Below are 17107 nucleotides of genomic sequence, written 5' to 3'. Positions count from 1 at the left end.
CGCTACCAGTAAAGTGTTGTGTTCGTGCCGTATAGCATAAAGTGCTGATGTGTTTGGTGTTTCCAAGCTGGCTAAGTTCCTCTAAGATAACAAATGATAGCTGCGGAGGGTATCCCATTACTAGCATATCATATTATTTTTTGCAAAAGGATGATACCACAAGATCATGAACATGAATTCTGGCCTCAGAAGTTTTGTGGTGGCTTTAAATAGGACGCTAATGTTGGGGACGAAATTCATCCCCATCATCAATGTGGACAGGCTCAGCGTAATCTTCGAGCAGAGTTACATCAACACGTACCAAGGCTTGTGTAGGATTTATGCACATATTTGAGGACCTACAATCTTCTCCATGACAAAGACATCTTCTCTCTTTATGAATGTGCATGAGCTCAATGCTAGTTTGACCTAGCGTGACTTTCTTAGTGTTGGGTTCTACAGACTTAATTGAGATGAAACATGATTGATTCATGCAGCAGAATAAGAATAACATAGCCATTAAAACATTCACGACGCCCCGCGCGTCGTGAGGTTGGCGCGATGGTCTGCGCGCGGGGGCGCAGCCGGACAGCGTCGGCGGGCGGTCTTCTCGGCTGCGTGTGACCAATGCAGCAGAGGCCTCAAGGCGCCCTTCCTCCTTTCAGGACGGCGGAAGAGGGGCTTCTCTCCTTCACGACCTGCATGCAGAAGACTCTAGGCGCTCTTCTTCTTCTCAGGACGGCGGGAGAGGGCTTCCTCCTTCGCAATCTGCAGGCAGAAGACTCAAGGCCCCCTTCTTCTTCTCTGGACGGCGGGAGAAGGGCTCCTCTCCTTCACGTTCTGCAGGCAGAGGTCTCAAGGCGCTCTTCTTCTGCTCAGGACGGCGGGAGAAGAGCTTCTCTCCTTCACGATCTGCAGGCAGAGGACTCAAGGCATTCTGTTGAACAATTAAATTCCCACTTAGCAAAAAAAACTTCTCCCCCTTTCTCTTAGGGCATCCTTTCTCCTTTTATAGGGGGAGAGTGGATGACCCTAGAGGTTGGGCTTGGTTAGGGGAAGAAAACCCCACGATCAAGCCACAAGGTTCAGGGGTTCTTCTGAAATGAGATAACGGGCCAAACACGGGGCCCACAAACATGACGATGGAAAACGTTCTAAATTACGAGAAAAACAAGAGAGGGTCCTCAAGCTGTGTACTTGAAGGATGAGTCCTTCTCGTCGGCTCGAGCTTCACGGCGGGGTTGCTCGCGGGTCGCCACGGGCCGGTCGCGTGCTTCAGCTGGCGGATGGTCCTCCATCATCCTCCCCGGGTGGGAGGAACTCGGCTCCGGCGAGTTAGAGCTGATGATCTCGCCCAAAGGTTGGATGAGTTCTGGGTGCAGCCGTCGTAAGTCTTCCTCCGAAATCCAGGCGTCCTCGCTCGACGGTTGGCCCTGCCAATGGACCAGGAACTTGCGATCCACCTTGTCCCCTGCAGCGTTAATTACCTCTTGCAATACAGATTTGATATGCTCATGTCGGGGTATGGAAGATACGGGAAGGGGTGGGATGGGCGGTGAAGGGTGGGGTCCCTCACTCACATCACTCGACAGGCCAATGGGGGTGTGAGGCTCTAGGTCTCTCAGGCTCTCTGGCATGGGACGATAAGGGGCGAGGTCACTAACATTGAAGGTAGGACTGATCCCCCAGTCAGAGGGAATGCCCACGACGTAAGCATTCTCGTTGATCACACGGGCTATCGGGAAAGGCCCAGCGCTACGAGAGTGGAGCTTCGTAGCGACCCCAGGAGAATATCTCTCGGACCTCAATCGGACCATGACGAGGTCACCTTTGGAAAAACTGACAAGACGCCGACCCACATCAGCGGCGGTTTTGTACTTCTCATTTTGAAAGATGCTGCGAGAATGAATGTCATGATGCATGTCCTGCATGTAACGAGCAAATGAGATGCCTTCCTCTGAGGTTCTAGTATGAGGATCTACGGGTGCGAGGTCTAACGGCCGTCGTGGTATCTGGCCATAAACAATCTCAAACGGAGCGCGACCTGTGGTACGGCTCACTGACGAGTTGTAAGCAAACTCGGCGCGCGGTAGTACACGGTCCCACGTAGCGAGGTTGTCTCCGACGAGGGAGCACAATAAGTTCCCTAGGCTGCGGTTGACCACCTCCGTCTGCCCGTCCGTCTGTGGATGATAAGCAGAGGAGAACTGCAGCTTTGTGCCCATAAGTATCCAAAGTGTCTTCCAGAAGTAACTCGTGAATCGGACATCGCGATCGGATACTAGCGACCGGGGTAGGCCGTGGAGCTTCACGATCTCGTCGAAGAATAGCGTTGCAACATGCGAGGCATCGGCCGTTTTTGAGCATGGCACGAAGTGTGCCATCTTCGAGAACCGATCGACGACGACTAGGATAGAGTCGTGTCGACGGGCGGTCCTAGGGAGACCGAGAACAAAATCTAAGCTAATATCGTCCCATGGTCGCGTCGGCACAGGTAGGGGCTTGTAAAGGCCGGCGTTCTGTTTTTTCATCTTCGCTCGGGATCACGTCAGGCACCGAGAGACGATGTGGCCAACATCCCTCTTCAAGGAGGGCCAATAGAACTGATACTCCAGCGCGAGTATGGTCTTGTTGACATCCGGATGTCCCCTGAGGCCGCTGGCGTGTGCCTCCCATATGAGGAAATCTCGTACGGAGGTGCGTGGGACGCACAACCTCTTCCCGTGAAAAAGGTAGCCTTCGGTCATGCAGTACTCACTGTGCTCCTTCGACGGGCCGTCGCCAACGGCGAGGAAGATCCTCCCGAAGTCTGGGCAGTCAGCGTAGGCCTCCTTCAGTTGCTCGAAACCGGTGACGTGCACGCGCATCGTGTTGAGGACATAGGGTCGTCGGCTCAGGGCGTCGGCAACTACATTGTCCTTCCCCTTCTTGTGGCGGATGACAAACGTATAATCTTGTAGATACTCTATCCAGCGTGAGTGGCGATCATTGACCTTCCTTTGATCGTGTAGGTGCCTTAACGCACTGTGGTCGGAATAGAGGACGAATTCTTTCGGAAGTAGATAGTGGCACCAATGCCTCAAGGATTGGACTATGGCATAGAACTCGCGATCGTAGTTCTCGTATCAGCGCTTTGTGTCGTCCAGCTTCTCGCTGAAAAACTCCACTGGATGGCCCTCCTGACTAAGGACTCCACCCACGCCCATGGCCGAGGCGTCGCATGCAACTTCGAAGACCCTTTAGAAGTTGGGTAATCGTAACACTGGGGCGGCGGTCATGAGTCGTTTGAGCTCCTCGAAAGCCTTCTCGGCAACCTTCGTCTACTCGAACCTCTCGAGGCGGATCAAGTCGGTAATGGGTGCGGTAACTCTGCTGAAATTCGGTACAAACCGACGATACAAGGTCGCTAGCACGATGAAGCTTCGGACATCGTGGGCGTCCTTTGGTCGCGGCCATGTAGTAATAGCCTCGACCTTGGCGGGGTCGGCAGACACTCCCTGCTCGGACAAGATGAACCCCAGGAATGCAACCTCTGCCGCGAAGAAACTACACTTCTTCGGGTGGGCGTAGAGCTTCTCCCGGTGTAGTGCGGAACACACCTCGCGGAGGTGTCGGAGGTGGTCGGATCGGGTCCTGTTGTAGACAAGTATATCGTCGAAATAAACGACAACTGATCTTCTGATGTACGGAAGCAGGACCTCGTTCATCAGCCGCTGGAACGTGCTGGGGGCATTCGAGAGCCCGAAGGGCATCACATTCCACTCAAAGAGACCATCCTTAATCTTGAAAGCCGTCTTCCATTCGTCCCCGGGTCGGATGCGAACCTGGTGGTATCCGCTACGGAGATTGATCTTCGAGAAAATACTCGCTCCTGCCATCTGGTCGAACAAATCCTGTACGCAGGGGATCGGGAAGCAGTACTTCACTGTGATTTTGTTGATGGCTCTCAAGTCGCAGCACATACGCCACGTCCCATCCTTCTTTGGCGCCAATAGTGCGGGAACCACGCATGGACTGAGGCTGTCACGGATGAGTCCCTTCAACATGAGCTCCTATACCTGTCGGTACAGTTCTTCATACTTTACCGGGTCCATCCGGTAATGAGGTAAGTTCGGAAGTGCGGCACCCGGCACGAGGTCGATGGCATGCTGAATGCTGCACACGGGTGGAAGCGCGTCAGGTAGCTTGTCTGGAAACACATCCCGATACTCTGACATCAGCTCAGCTAGCTCCGGGGCGTCCGCAGAGGACAGTGGGTCGTCTGAGGGGATGTCGTAGGCGAGCGCGTAGGATATTATGGATATCGTGACGTTTATCAACTGATAGATATTATGTGGCCATCAAGCCAATGACATTACAATATTTATTTAAGTTCATTGAAAAAAATATTATGTTCATTATTATCCCAGTGATAATTATAATGAAATCCTTGAATATGTGCAATGACCTAGTGAATCATGATGAGATCATAATACAGTGATCTATAGTCTTTAAACATGTATTCTAAATATTCCTATTCAATAGATAGTCGAGATGGACATCGAATTCTCCGGATAGAATAACACTAATTGATCATGTGGCTATTACTATGACATCAGTAAGGACAGATAGTGGGCGCTCTTTAAAGAACAAGTTCATCGAGTTGATCTGTATGAACTATTGAATTGCCTCTTATACCTAAACGTCAATCACGTCACGATTGTATAATTGATCCACTGACCTGAGACACCAAGGACATCTCGTCAATAGAAGACTATATTTTGACTAAGACTTACAAGCCTCTAATGATGTAGTAAGAAGCTCACGAAGATGATTGAGTGGTCATTACATGAGCATCCACCATCGATATAAGAGGAGATTGACTTAAGGAAGACAATGAGGAAAATCACTGGCCAGGGTAGTTAGAATATTGGAGAAGGTGTTCTCCAATGATCCCCATTACGCATCAATACTAATCAAATGACAGATTAGGGTTTGATGATCAACCATACCCTAAGTCGTTCGAGAGTCTCAAGGGAATGATGGGTTATACATATACGATAACCGATGACGGTAAAGGTTCCATGAGGGAGTTCAAACATTACTTAGTATCTTCTAGAGCATGAGGTGTAGCTTGACACTCTATGGTTACAAACTTAACCTATCGATTAGATTAAATAGATCCTTAGTTAATTAATCTACATGTCGATATAGTTAATTAATAAGGTTGATCAATAATTGTTATTAGGCCACACTAGAATGATAGATGGGTCTAGAGAGTTACACGCATAAGATCATAAGGGCATTGGTGAATATATTTTACTTTATGGGTTTTTGAGAAAAACTTAAGTGAAATATAAATAGGGAAGGGCCACCCATTTCAAGCACCCACACAGCCAGATTTGAGAGCCCCCCTTTCTTAAGTCTACTCTCTTATCCACTCAATCAAGGAGAGTGTCTTCATGATGAGAAGATCTTCAAGATTTTCAAGGAGTCGAAGAAGAAGAGGTGGAGATCCAAATGCCAAGTGATCACGTGGATACTTTTAGAGGCTGGACACATGGACGGCTTCAGAACAATCTAAGCGTGATAAAGTCAAGGGTGGAACAAGTTCCCCACAAGGTACATTTGATGTATAGTTTCAAAGATCGATTATGCATCGATTAACACACTTTTGCATCCATGGAATCACGTTTTCTATGGATGACCCAATGAATAGAACCCAACATCAGCCTCATTAGATATTTGATGTAATATTATCGGTGGATTCATATGGATCAATTAAATGAAAGCTTTCCATTAAAGAGCAGCAACTACATACATATCCTTTGTGTCTCCACACTAGAGGCTACATAATCAACCATACTTGTCATATGAGTGGGACTAGATAGTGTTATTCTTCCAAGATGTTTTGATGTACTTCTCAAGTACCCTTTGAATAAGAATGTTTGGAACACATGCTTAAAGACTATTGATATTTATATGACAATCTTATCGTAATTCACTAAGTATGATCATTTATTCATGCACTTCATTATGAGCATCACTCATGGACTATAATTATTTTTTTTGAAAAGGACTCATGGACTATAATGAATATATGGAACAATACATGGATTGTATGATTTGTTTGTAGACCACATATATTTATATAGCTTAGCACATTGATGAAAGCTATGAAAGCATGGCCTTGTCACCCTCCCCCAAGACATCACCACCCTCGCCTCATTCTTAAGCTTTGACACCACTCTCATTTGTGCCAGCTTACCACCCTACACGCCTTTCCGACTTCCTCGGTGCATTGCCCTCACACTGTCTCCATTTCCGCGCTTGCTGTCTTTTCTTCCCCCTTTTCTCCATCTTTTCTTCCCCTAAATATAACTCTTGTGCGCATTTGTTGAAAGTGCAAATTTCCACCTAAAAATTACACCCCACAATGAATTTTGGCATGTAATGCCATCAAATATTTGCACATTTGGTGTGAAAATTTTCACCCTACCACATAACCACGTCTAATTGAAACGACAGGGCGACGTGGATACTCTTGGTAGTGAAAATCCATATCAAGTTTCATTGACTTTTTAATATGACTTTAATCTCGGCTAGTCAACCAAGGTAGAATGAGACCACACCAGATTGAGACCAGATCTAGACCAGACCGAAATTTGGGTAAGGTTTGTACATTTGCGAAGCTGGGGACAAAGACGAGGACCAAGACAGTCCAACCTTATTCCGAACTGAAATGATAACCTTAGAAAACCTCTTTCACATAGAATAACATTACCATCCAATATATAGTTCCGAATTGTCCGGGACGTGGACGATGGATGGGACGGGACGAAGATTTTCCCATCTGACGTCCGGAATCAGCGCAGGGACATGGACGTGATGATTTTTTTGTCCGAGTTGACGAAAACTGTCCCATCCATTCGTCATGGAACAAACTTCTGTCCCAGTTTTTGTCCAAGCTTGCAGATGGGATAATTTTTCCATCCTAGTACGAAAAAACCATCCCATCCGCGTCCCTGCACTAGTATAGTTGCGAATCGTCCGGGACGTGGACGATGGACGGGACGGGACGAAGATTGTCCCATCTGACATCCGGAATCAGCGTAGGGACATGGACGTGACGATTTTTTTGTCTGAGTCGGCGAAAACTGTCCCGTCCATTCGTCATGGAACGAACTTCTGTCCCAGTTTTTGTCCAAGCTTGCAGATGGGATAATTTTTCCATCCTAGTACGAAAAAACCATCCCATCCGCGTCCCTGCACTAGTATAGTTGCGAATCGTCCGGGACGTGGACGATGGACGGGACGGGACGAAGATCGTCCCATCTGACGTCCAGAATCAGTGCAGGGACATAGACGTGACGATTTTTTTGTCTGAGTCGGCGAAAACTGTCCCGTGCATTCGTCATGGGACAAACTTCCGTCCCGGTTTTCGTCCAACCTTGCGGATGGGATGATTTTCCCATCCCGGGACTAAAAAACCATCCCGTCCGCATCCCTGCACTAGTATAGTTCAGGATCGTCCGGGACGTCGACGATCGACGGGATGGGACGAAGATCGCCCCGTAGGACGTCCGGAATCAATGCAGGGAAGCGGATGGGGCGATTTTTTCGTCCAAGTGGACGAAAACCGTTCTGTACGGAGGTCTCGGGACGAATTTCCGTCCGGTTTTCCTGCAGGGACGCGGACGGGACGATTTTTTCGTCCTGGAACGAAAAAACCGTCACGTCCGTGTCCTTGTAGTACGGAAAAGACCTTTTTACCCTCAAGCAACAAATTAGCGCCTTCTGTTTAGAGACTGTTCTAGGGTTTTAGGGAGAGGAAGGAGTTCTCTGCCGGGGGGGCAAGGGCGGAGAGCGACAGCTCAGTTGCGAAGATGGGTAAGCATTCCTGCGAGATCTACCAATATCGAATCGGAATTCTGGAATCCTCGCTGCGCGCATCGATACAATTTCATCGAAAAATGGCGAAATTCTGTTTCTTCTCCGATTACAGGTATCTCCCGCGATTCTTTGCACAAGAGGCGCGCAACTGGAGGCAAGAAGAAGGCGTGGAGGAAGAAACGAAAGTAATTCCTCTGAAAAAAAGCTTGATTTGTTCGATTTCTTCGATTCAGGCTGTGATTTCTTCGTTTTTAGGTACGAGCTTGGGCGGCAGCCGGCGAACACGAAACTATCAAGCAATAAGACAGTCCGACGCGTGCGCGTCAGAGGAGGAAATGTCAAATGGAGGGCGCTGCGTCTGGACACTGGGAATTACTCTTGGGGAAGCGAAGCAGTGACGAGGAAGACTAGAATTCTTGATGTGGTTTACAATGCGTCGAACAACGAGCTCGTAAGAACACAGACGCTTGTGAAGAGCGCCATTGTTCAGGTGGATGCTGCTCCTTTCAAGCAGTGGTATCTTCAGCATTACGGTGTTGATATTGGGAGGAAGAAGAAGACTCCCGCTGCCTCTAAGAAGGAAACAACTGAGGTAGTATTCTAGCTCGTGCTTCATCTATCATTTCTTTTCTCTCCAGCTTTGTTTGAATTTTGATTAGCGCTAATTGGATGCAGTCTTCATGAACCCACTTTTTGGCTTTTCTTGAAGAATTCTTGATGTCTTTTTAGTGGTCTAAGTGGGAGCCTATTAGGTAGCATAATTGTGGTTTATTAAGCGGATGGAAACTACTCCATCCAGTTTTATGAACCCAGTTTTTGGCTTTTCTTGAAGAATTCTTGATGTCTTTTTATTGGTTCAAGTGGGAGCCTATTAGGTAGCATAATTGTGGTTTACTAAGCGGATGGAAACTACTCCATCCAGTTATTTTCGTTCATCTTGGATTATTGTTTTTTTTTGTGAAGAAAGTTCTTCATGGACGCAATGTTTTGGAGAATCTTTAGTCTACCCAGTTTTTGGCTTTTCGTGAAGATACTGATTTGTTGCGTCTACTTAGTGGTTTACTTGGGAGCTAATATGTAGCATTATTGTTTTTTACTTGGCGGATGGAAATTACTGTCCTCAACCCTCCATCCATTTATTTTCTTTCGTCTTTTTTAAGTTTTATGATAGCTGGTGTGTTATATTTTTTTCACGGACGCATTTTTTGGGAGAGTTGACAATCAACCGGCTTTTCATGGTGAATTCTTCGTCTCCTCTTAATCGTCCAAGTGGAAACCCATATGAAATGATCTCAAGATTTTCTTTCATCTTTATTTTAATTTTAATCATCGTCAATGATATATATTCTTTATGATCTCAATGTTTTGGAGAGCTGCTGGCTTTTTATGGAGAAGTCTTAATGTGCCACTTTATGGGTAGAATAATTGTGTTTATCCGAGTTACTATTTTTTCTTTTAACAAAGTAAACTTTAAAGTGTTTGTCTAGAAGCCCTCGGTAGCCTGAAGAATCATGGAAAAACGTTACAATTTTTTGAAAAAAAAATACGGGTGAAGCATAATTAGATTGAAAAAAGGGACTAGATCTTCTGAACCTTAAGTGGAGCCTAATTCCACTCTGTAGATTGAGGGATTACAAACTGATAAAATTGGTTTGTCAAATCACAAACCGATAAAATTGGAACGATGCAGAATTTGTAACTGACCCTGTTGCTACTTTAATTTGTGCCAATACCCTTATAAATTGTCTTAATCCTAGGAAATTATAGAATCACTTAAATTGTGATGTCAAACTTATAATTACCTAGGATATACTATTATTTCTGCATTAATTTGATACCCCAGTTGAAAATACTTAAAATCTAAAACTTCTCACAAAGGATGCAGTTAATTTGATATTCTTGATGGATCAAATATCGCCCTTCTTCAAATACATCTCTTTTACATCCGTTATATGGTATATTTTTCTGTAAATATGTAAATCATGAAACAACTTCGTCTGGCCCTGCCAAAATATCCTTTGATCTTTGAAATCCTAAAACGGAAACTCTTCCGGTTTCTTTGCATAATTCTTGCTCCGATTTTGATTCTATTTTATAATCTTGGTACAGGAAGGCGACGGTGCTGGGGATGAATCCAAGAAGAGCAACCATGTTGCGAGGAAGCTTGAGAAACGGCAAGAAGGTCGCTCTCTTGACGCTCACATCGAGGACCAGTTTGCCAGCGGCCGCCTTCTCGCCGCCATCTCGTCTCGCCCCGGCCAGTGCGGCCGCGCTGATGGGTCCGCCTCTTTCTCTCTCTACTCTCTCTCTCTCTCTGTTTCTCTGTCTAGCCGTGCCGACCCGGTTTATTCATAATTCAGGTACATCTTGGAAGGTAAGGAGCTGGAGTTCTACTTGAAGAAGTTGCAGAAGAAGAAGGGCAAGGGTGGGACCGGCACTGCCTAGCCTTTCTCTCTCCTCGGTTGGCTCTCTTTCTCTCTCGTCCCATTAACGGAGTTTTTGATCAAATTGTAAGTTCTTTTTTTTCTGGCGTTGACCTTTTCCCATGAAAGGACCCTTGACCTGGGACTCAGGTGGGCTTCTCTCTCTCTCTCTCTCAATCTGTCTACTTCGGTGACTGAATTGTTGGAGGAGCTGGGGGAGATGGGATCTGAGCCATCCAATTCATGAGGTTTGGCGGCTGGGATCCTCTAATGGTTGACCAGTCATGTCATGTCTCTTTCTATAAGTCTCTATCTCTCTCTCTCTTGTTGGATACATCTGTCTCTCTATTGTTTTAGCGACGAGGACCACTGTTGTAGATTTGTTGGTGAGAAGGCGCTGACTTGCAGCTAGACATGGTCGTTCTATTCTTTTTGGGCGAATTTGTGCGAATTGTTTGTATTGTTCGGTTTTTTGCACAGAACAAAAACGAATTCGAACAGAACATCGCATAGACCCAAGTGCAGTTCTTTTGTTCCCTTTGTGCGAATTATGTTCTAGTTTTGTGTGAATTTGTACAATGTGTGAATTTTGTTTGTTTTGATTAAAAAAGAACAGAACAAAGAAAAATGCCTTGTGTGGTTCTTTTGTGTGAATATTTTGTCAGTTTCAAACAAACAGAACATAACAACCACAAAAAATCCAACCTCAATCTCCCCTCTCTCTCATATATCCCTTTATTAATATATCTTTCTTTCTTTCTATCTATCTATCTCTCTCTCATCTGGGTTTATGCTCAGACCCATATACTCATTTCCATGTATCTCTCGTCATCTGCGATTATGTTCATACGCATATATCTATTTCTATTTCTATCCATGTCTATTTCTATCTTTCTCTCTCTGTGCATCTATCTATCATCTCCCTCAAACTAATTTCTCTTTCCCTCGATCTCTCTTTCTCTGTGTCTCTTTGTAACCATACAAACTACTTTGATCTCTCTATATATATCATCACTCTGCCACTCATTTCTCTTTCCCTCGATCTCTCTTTCTCACAGGTTATGTTTATACTCATTCATGCACTTCGATCTTTGTATCGACTGTCCCTCTTACACTTATTTCTCTTTCTCTTGATTTTTCTGAGTTTATGTCTATACCCATTCATCGATTTCCATTTTTCTATCTATCTTCCTTTTAAAACTCATTTCTTCTCTTCATCTCTCTTGCTCTGCGTTTGTGTGGGTATCCATACATCGATTTCCATCTCTCTATCTTAACTCTGACTCTTGATTCTCTTTCTCTTGATCTTCGTTCCCGAATATCATATCCATGTCCTCCATATATCTCTTCCTCTGTGCTGGGACAGTGCTGGCTATAGTTCAGGGACGCAAACAGGTCGAAAAAATCATCCCCTCTGAGGATACAGATGAATTTCGGGACAAAAATTCGTCCCGGAGACCACCGGACGGAACGGTTTTTGTCCCGTGGGACGAAAAAACTGTCCGTCCGAAGATCTCGGACAATGGACGGATGGACGTGGATGAAAAACCACCGGATTCACATCCGACGGTTGAGATCTCACCATATGGCCTCGTTATGACAATTTGTGTCAAGGTCCCTGTATTTTTTCACGCGTGCAAACTGACCAGCTCAGAATTAATTGTACATATGTCCATTTGCATTCTCTCTCCTCCATATTTCTCTTTAAAAACTTTAAAAAATCTATATTAATATATTAAAAATACAAAATGGGTTTTTTTCATCCGGGATGAAATTCGTGATGAAAATTCGTTCCAGGAGGACTGGACGGGATGAAAAACCATCCCTGTATGAATGTACGGGACGATTTTTTTATCGTTGGACGAAAAACCGTCCCGTCCTTCGTCCCTGAACTTACTCTGGACGTCGGATGGGACGAAATTCGTCACGTCCCATCCATCTTCCACGTCCAGGACAATCAGGAACTATAGTGCTGGCAAAGATAAGAGGAGATAAATATATATGTATTAAAAAATAGAGAGAGAAAGAGAGAAGAAAGACTGCACGCGACTAAGCAAAAACGCACAGTAGCACCTCTCGTCTGTCTCGGGACAGCGACCCCGTTAATCGCGCGTTGACAAATCCCAAACAACAAGAGAGAGAAACAAGAGAGAGAAACAAGAGAGAGAAACAAGAGAGAGAAAGCCATGACAGACAGATTGAAGTTACGTCATACATGAGGCGCTACAAATCTACGCACCACACAGTATGGCCACATCAGTGCACTTGAAAAAATTTTACAGTAGCCGGCGGCGATCGATCTCGAAGAACAGCTCCAAAAGAATCAGTAGAGAGAGAAATAAGGTACCCCCCTCGCTATGTACACCGGACCTAGAGAGAGAAAGATTGAGTCTTGAGGGGCCAGCTACAGCCGAATAGTCATGTGGGAAGCCGGCAAGGAAGAACTGTTAACGCCATTTCCGTCGCCATGGAAGCTCTGCGACGACAACGCGCCCAGCTGAACGACGCTGTGGAGATCGTCCTCCCAGAACGCCGGAAGCTGGACGAAGAACAAGAGAGAGAAACGCTCTCAGCGCTGTTCTTTCTCTCTCTCTAACCAGACTTCGACTTACCAGCGAGGAAGCTTCGACGAACCCCGCCGACGAGTTGATTCCGCCCCCCGCGTGCGCTTCCGCCGCGGCGAAGGAAAACGCCGGCGAGCAGCTCTCCGGCGACGCGAACGACGTAATCTTTTGCGAAGAGAATCGCGTTAGGGTTAGGGTTAGGGTTCCTTGGAACGAAGAACAGAGACGGAGAAGAAGAGATCACCTTCGGGAAGACGTTCTCCACGCCGAATTCGACGCGCGGATTGACCGTGGCGAGCTTCATCGACAGGAACTGCAGGCGGAGGTGAAGTTTAGGGTTTTGCTCGTTTTTAGGGTTAGGGTTTCCGGGTTTTCTTTCTCTTACCTCCACCTGACGCTGCAGCGATTGCACGTAGTTGATGATCTCGTCGAGCATGAGAGCTTTTCCTGTCACCTGCACGCCCAAAATCCACTCAATTTCTCTGAATTTCGCCGCGGGAAGAAGATCGATCGCCATTACCTTGTTGCAACCCGGCACCAGATCTTGCAGAAACTTCATCCGCTGGCTTATCTTCTCTCTTCTCACCTGTATCGTCATCCAAACACCCACTTATTAGAGAGAGAGAGATATGAGCAGGGAGATGGCTGGATAGCTAGAGAGAGGAGAGAGAGATGAAAGATGGCGCTGGAGGATCATCTTCCTCGCGTTTACCGTATCCCAAACACCCACTTTATCAGAGAGATTGATCGATGGATGGGTGAATAGAGAGAGAGATGGGATCAGAGGATCAGACATCTCTCTCACGTGTACCATCTCCCTAACACCCAGATATATGAGAGATTGATTTATTGGCAGATAGATAGAGAAGAGGAGAGATATGGGACTGGCAGATCACCCAAAGATCATGTAGAGAGATAGATAGAATGGTGTAAAGATCTAGATATTTTGATCGGTAGATAGGTAGACAGAGGAGAGAGAGATGGGATTGGAAGATCACCCGTCTCCTCACCTGTACCCACCATCAGAGAGATAGAAAGATAGATAGAGAGAAGACAAGAGAGAGACGGGATTGGAGGATCACCCATCTCCTCACCTGTACCCACCATCAGTGATAGATAGATAGATAGATAGAGAGATGAGGAGAGAGATATGGGAACGGACGATCACCCGTCTCCTCACCTGTACCTACCATCAGAGAGATAGAAAGATAGATAGATAGAGAGAAGAGGAGAGAGAGATGGGAGCGGAGGATCACCCATCTACTCACATGTTCCCAGAATCAGAGAGATAGAAAGATATATAGATAGAGAGATGAGGAAAGAGAGATGGGAACGGAGGATCACCCATCTACTCACATGTTCTCAGAATCAGAGAGATAGAAAGATATATAGATAGAGAGATGAGGAAAGAGAGATGGGAACGGAGGATCACCCATCTCCTCACCTGTTCCCAGCATCAGAGAGATAGAAAGATAGATAGATGGAGAAGAGAGGAGAGAGAGATGGGAGCAGAGGATCACCCAACTACTACCTGTTCCCAGAATCAGAGAGATAGATAGATAGAGAGATGAGGAGAGAGAGATGGGAATGGAGGATCACCCTCTCGGCGAGGCTATGGCTATCAGTGGCCTGGCCCCGCCGGGCGCGGACATGGATATAATCCTGCTTGGGCGGCGCCGCCGCGCTTCCACCGCCGTCGTCGGCGGACTCCTCCGACTTGCTCCGCTTCCCATTCTGCTCCTCCGATTTCTACCCCGACCAAAAAAAACAACAAATCAAACCACCGCCTTCGCCCAAACGATCAAACCAAAACGCACGATTTCGAGAAATTCACCGTCTTTCCCTTCGCCGGCGCCTTCCTCTTCCTCGCGCCGACCTTCTCCGCCGAGTCCTCCGGCGAAGAACACAGCGAGAGCTTCGACCCTTCCGCATAGCCAGCGAAATGGCACGGCAGCTCGTTGGAGTTGCAGATACTGCCGAGACGGCCGATGAGCTCGCGAAGTACGAGGTTCTCCGGCGGAGGCGCCACCGCGATAACGTTGAGCGGCGCGTCGTAGTCGCCGGCGACGCCCCAATTGAGGTGCTCGTCGAAGATCTTTTCCTCCATTGCCGAAGAGAAGCCGCGGATAGAGAGAGAAAGAGGGAAATTTTGGAAGGGGGAGGGGCGGAGAGAGTGGCCCAGAGTCGAAGGAGAGGTCGGATTTGTAGTGTGTGGAGAGGAGAGAGAGCGGTGGAGAGATATATAGAGAGAGAGAGAGAGAGAGGGAGATGTTGACCTAAGACGTAGAGGGGATACTGCCGAGATCGACGGTGAGAGGGTGCCGGGCCTCGAACGTCAAACTAGGCAGAGGAGAGAGAAGTGGACAGCACAGAGACAGGGTAGAGAGAGAAAGAGGATGAGAGAGACGGGTACTGCTCGGAAAGCCTTCTCTGGGCCATCAGACAGACATCGGAGAATGGAGACTGTCGATAGCGAAGGTAGAGAGAGAAAGAGGGCAGAGAGAGAAAGATGGTAGAGAGAGAAAAATAAGGGGTGAGAGAAAGAGGGCAGAGAGAGAAAGATGGTAGAGAGAGAAAAATAAGGGGTGAGAGAAAAATAAGGGGTGAGAGAAAGAGGGCAGAGAGAGAAAAATAAGGGGTGAGAGAAAGAGGGCAGAGAGAGAAAGATGGTAGAGAGAGAAAAATAAGGGGAGAGAGAAAGAGGGTAGGGAGTAAAATAAGTTCTCGAGAGTAGAGAGAGATGATAGAGAGAGAAAATAAGGAGAGAGGGAAAGAGGGTAGGGAGTGAAATAAGGGAGAGACTAGAAAGAGTAGAGAGAAAGATGATAGATGGAGAGAGAAAAATAAGGGGAGAGAGGAGGGTAGGGAGTGAAATAAGGTAGAGAGAGTAGAGAGAAAGATGATCGATGGAGAGAGAGAAAGGTGGGGAGAGAAAGAGGGTAGGAAGTGAAATATGGAAGAGAGAGTTGAGAGAAAGATGATAACTGGAGAGAGCGAAATAGGGTGGAGAGAGAAAAAGGGTAGGAAGTGAAATAAGAGAGAGTAGAGAGAGAAAGATGATAGAGAGACGAATAAGGGGAGAGGCAAAGAGGGTGGGGAGTAAAATAAGGTAGAGAGAGTAGAAAGAAAGATGATAGAGAGAGAGAGAGAGAAATAAGGTGGAGAGAGAAAGAAAGTAGGAAGTGAAATAAGGAAGAGAGAGTAGAGAGAGAAAGATGATAGAGAGACAAATAAGGGGAGAGGCAAAGAGGGTAGGGAGTAAAATAAGGTAGAGAGAGTAGAGAGAAAGATGATAGAGAGAGAGAGAGAGAAATAAGGTGGAGAGAGAAAGAGGATAGGAAGTGAAATAAGGAAGAGAGAGTAGAGAGAAAAAGATGCCAGAGAGACAAATAAAGGGAGAGGCAAAGATGAGTAAAATAAGGTAGAGAGAGTAGAGAGAAAGATGATATAGAGAGAGAGAGAAATAAGGTGGAGAGAGAAAGAGGGTAGAAAGTGAAATAAGGTGGAGATAAAGATGATTGGGAGAGAGAGAAAAAGGATAGGAAGTGAAATATGATAGAGGGAGAAGAGAGAGAGAAATAAGGTAGAGAGAGAAAGAGGGTAGGAAGTGAAATAAGGTGGAGATAAAGATGATTGGGAGAGAGAGAAAAAGGATAGGAAGTGAAATATGATAGAGGGAGAAGAGAGAGAGAAATAAGGTAGAGAGAGAAAGAGGGTAGGAAGTGAAATAAGGTGGAGATAAAGATGATTGGGAGAGAGAGAAAAAGGATATGAAGTGAAATATGATAGAGGGAGAAGAGAGAGAGAAATAAGGTAGAGAGAGAAAGAGGGTAGGAAGTGAAATAAGGTGGGGAGAAAGATGATTGGGAGAGAGAGAAAGAGGATAGGAAGGAAATAAGGTGGAGAGAAAGATGGTTGGGGAGAGAGACAAAGAGGAATAGGAAGTGAAATAAGGTAGGGAGAGAAATAAGGTGGAGAGAGAAAGAGTGTGGGAAGTAAATACGGTATAGAGAGTAGATAGAAAGAAGGTAGAGAGAGAAAGAAGGGCGAGAAAGAGGGTAGGAGAGTAATAAGGTAGAGAGAGAAAGAAGGTAGAGAGAGAGAGAAAGAAGGGAGAGAGAGAGGGCCTTTGGACAAAAAGGACTCTTACCTCTCGTGGAGAGCCGGGCATTAAAAGTTCACAACTTTCTGCTTTTGCCACGCTGATCTCGGAAAATGTGACGGCCTAGAGATAGAGAGAGAAAGTTTCTCTGCTCTCTCATTGGTCGA

At 46.3% G+C, this 17107-nt stretch overlaps 3 protein-coding genes across 4 annotated transcripts; 1 reads left to right on the top strand and 2 right to left on the bottom strand.

Moving 5' to 3' along the window:
- Nucleotides 1–2522: 2522 nt before the first annotated feature.
- On the bottom strand, nucleotides 2523–2846 carry LOC144705981 (uncharacterized). The gene has a single exon (XM_078578866.1). The coding sequence runs from the start codon at nucleotides 2844–2846 to the stop codon at nucleotides 2523–2525; it is 324 nt and encodes a 107-aa protein (XP_078434992.1).
- A 4918-nt stretch (nucleotides 2847–7764) lies between these two features.
- On the top strand, nucleotides 7765–10439 carry LOC144705782 (small ribosomal subunit protein eS8-like). The gene is made up of 5 exons (XM_078578611.1): nucleotides 7765–7848; nucleotides 7964–8036; nucleotides 8107–8443; nucleotides 9961–10130; nucleotides 10212–10439. Exons 1-5 carry the CDS (start codon nucleotides 7845–7847, stop codon nucleotides 10294–10296), a joined length of 669 nt encoding a protein of 222 aa, XP_078434737.1. The 5' UTR covers nucleotides 7765–7844; the 3' UTR covers nucleotides 10297–10439.
- Nucleotides 10440–12448: 2009 nt separating this feature from the next.
- On the bottom strand, nucleotides 12449–15220 carry LOC144705754 (uncharacterized). 2 transcript variants are annotated; one of them, XM_078578561.1, is made up of 7 exons: nucleotides 14673–15174; nucleotides 14438–14587; nucleotides 13359–13424; nucleotides 13224–13292; nucleotides 13083–13151; nucleotides 12887–13003; nucleotides 12449–12813 (listed from the first exon to the last, which is right to left on the bottom strand). In XM_078578561.1, the coding sequence occupies exons 1-7, from the start codon at nucleotides 14943–14945 to the stop codon at nucleotides 12679–12681; spliced, it is 879 nt and encodes a 292-aa protein (XP_078434687.1). In that variant the 5' UTR covers nucleotides 14946–15174; the 3' UTR covers nucleotides 12449–12678. The 2 variants fall into 2 exon arrangements, with proteins under 2 accessions (XP_078434687.1, XP_078434686.1); XM_078578560.1 differs by having other exon boundaries at nucleotides 13224–13424; nucleotides 14673–15220.
- Between the last annotated feature and the right edge of the window lie 1887 nt (nucleotides 15221–17107).

The sequence above is a fragment of the Wolffia australiana genome, chromosome 7 (genome assembly GCF_029677425.1).
Source record: "Wolffia australiana isolate 7733 chromosome 7, ASM2967742v1".
NCBI lineage: Eukaryota > Viridiplantae > Streptophyta > Magnoliopsida > Alismatales > Araceae > Wolffia > Wolffia australiana.
The sequence above is the reverse complement of the archived record's forward strand: the minus strand, read 5'-3'. Positions and strand labels throughout refer to the sequence as shown.

Coding starts and splice junctions, on each gene's coding strand:
- LOC144705782 (XM_078578611.1), top strand. Junction 8,037..8,106: donor GCGTGGAGGAAGAAACGAAA/GTAATTCCTCTG, acceptor CTTCGTTTTTAG/GTACGAGCTTGGGCGGCAGC. Junction 8,444..9,960: donor CTAAGAAGGAAACAACTGAG/GTAGTATTCTAG, acceptor ATCTTGGTACAG/GAAGGCGACGGTGCTGGGGA.
- LOC144705754 (XM_078578560.1), bottom strand. CDS start 14,945: ATGGAGGAAAAGATCTTCGACGAGCACCTCAATTGGGGCGTCGCCGGC. Junction 13,425..14,437: donor GCCATAGCCTCGCCGAGAGG/GTGATCCTCCAT, acceptor ATGACGATACAG/GTGAGAAGAGAGAAGATAAG. Junction 13,152..13,223: donor CGCTGCAGCGTCAGGTGGAG/GTAAGAGAAAGA, acceptor CTCCGCCTGCAG/TTCCTGTCGATGAAGCTCGC.
- LOC144705981 (XM_078578866.1), bottom strand. CDS start 2,846: ATGCGCGTGCACGTCACCGGTTTCGAGCAACTGAAGGAGGCCTACGCT.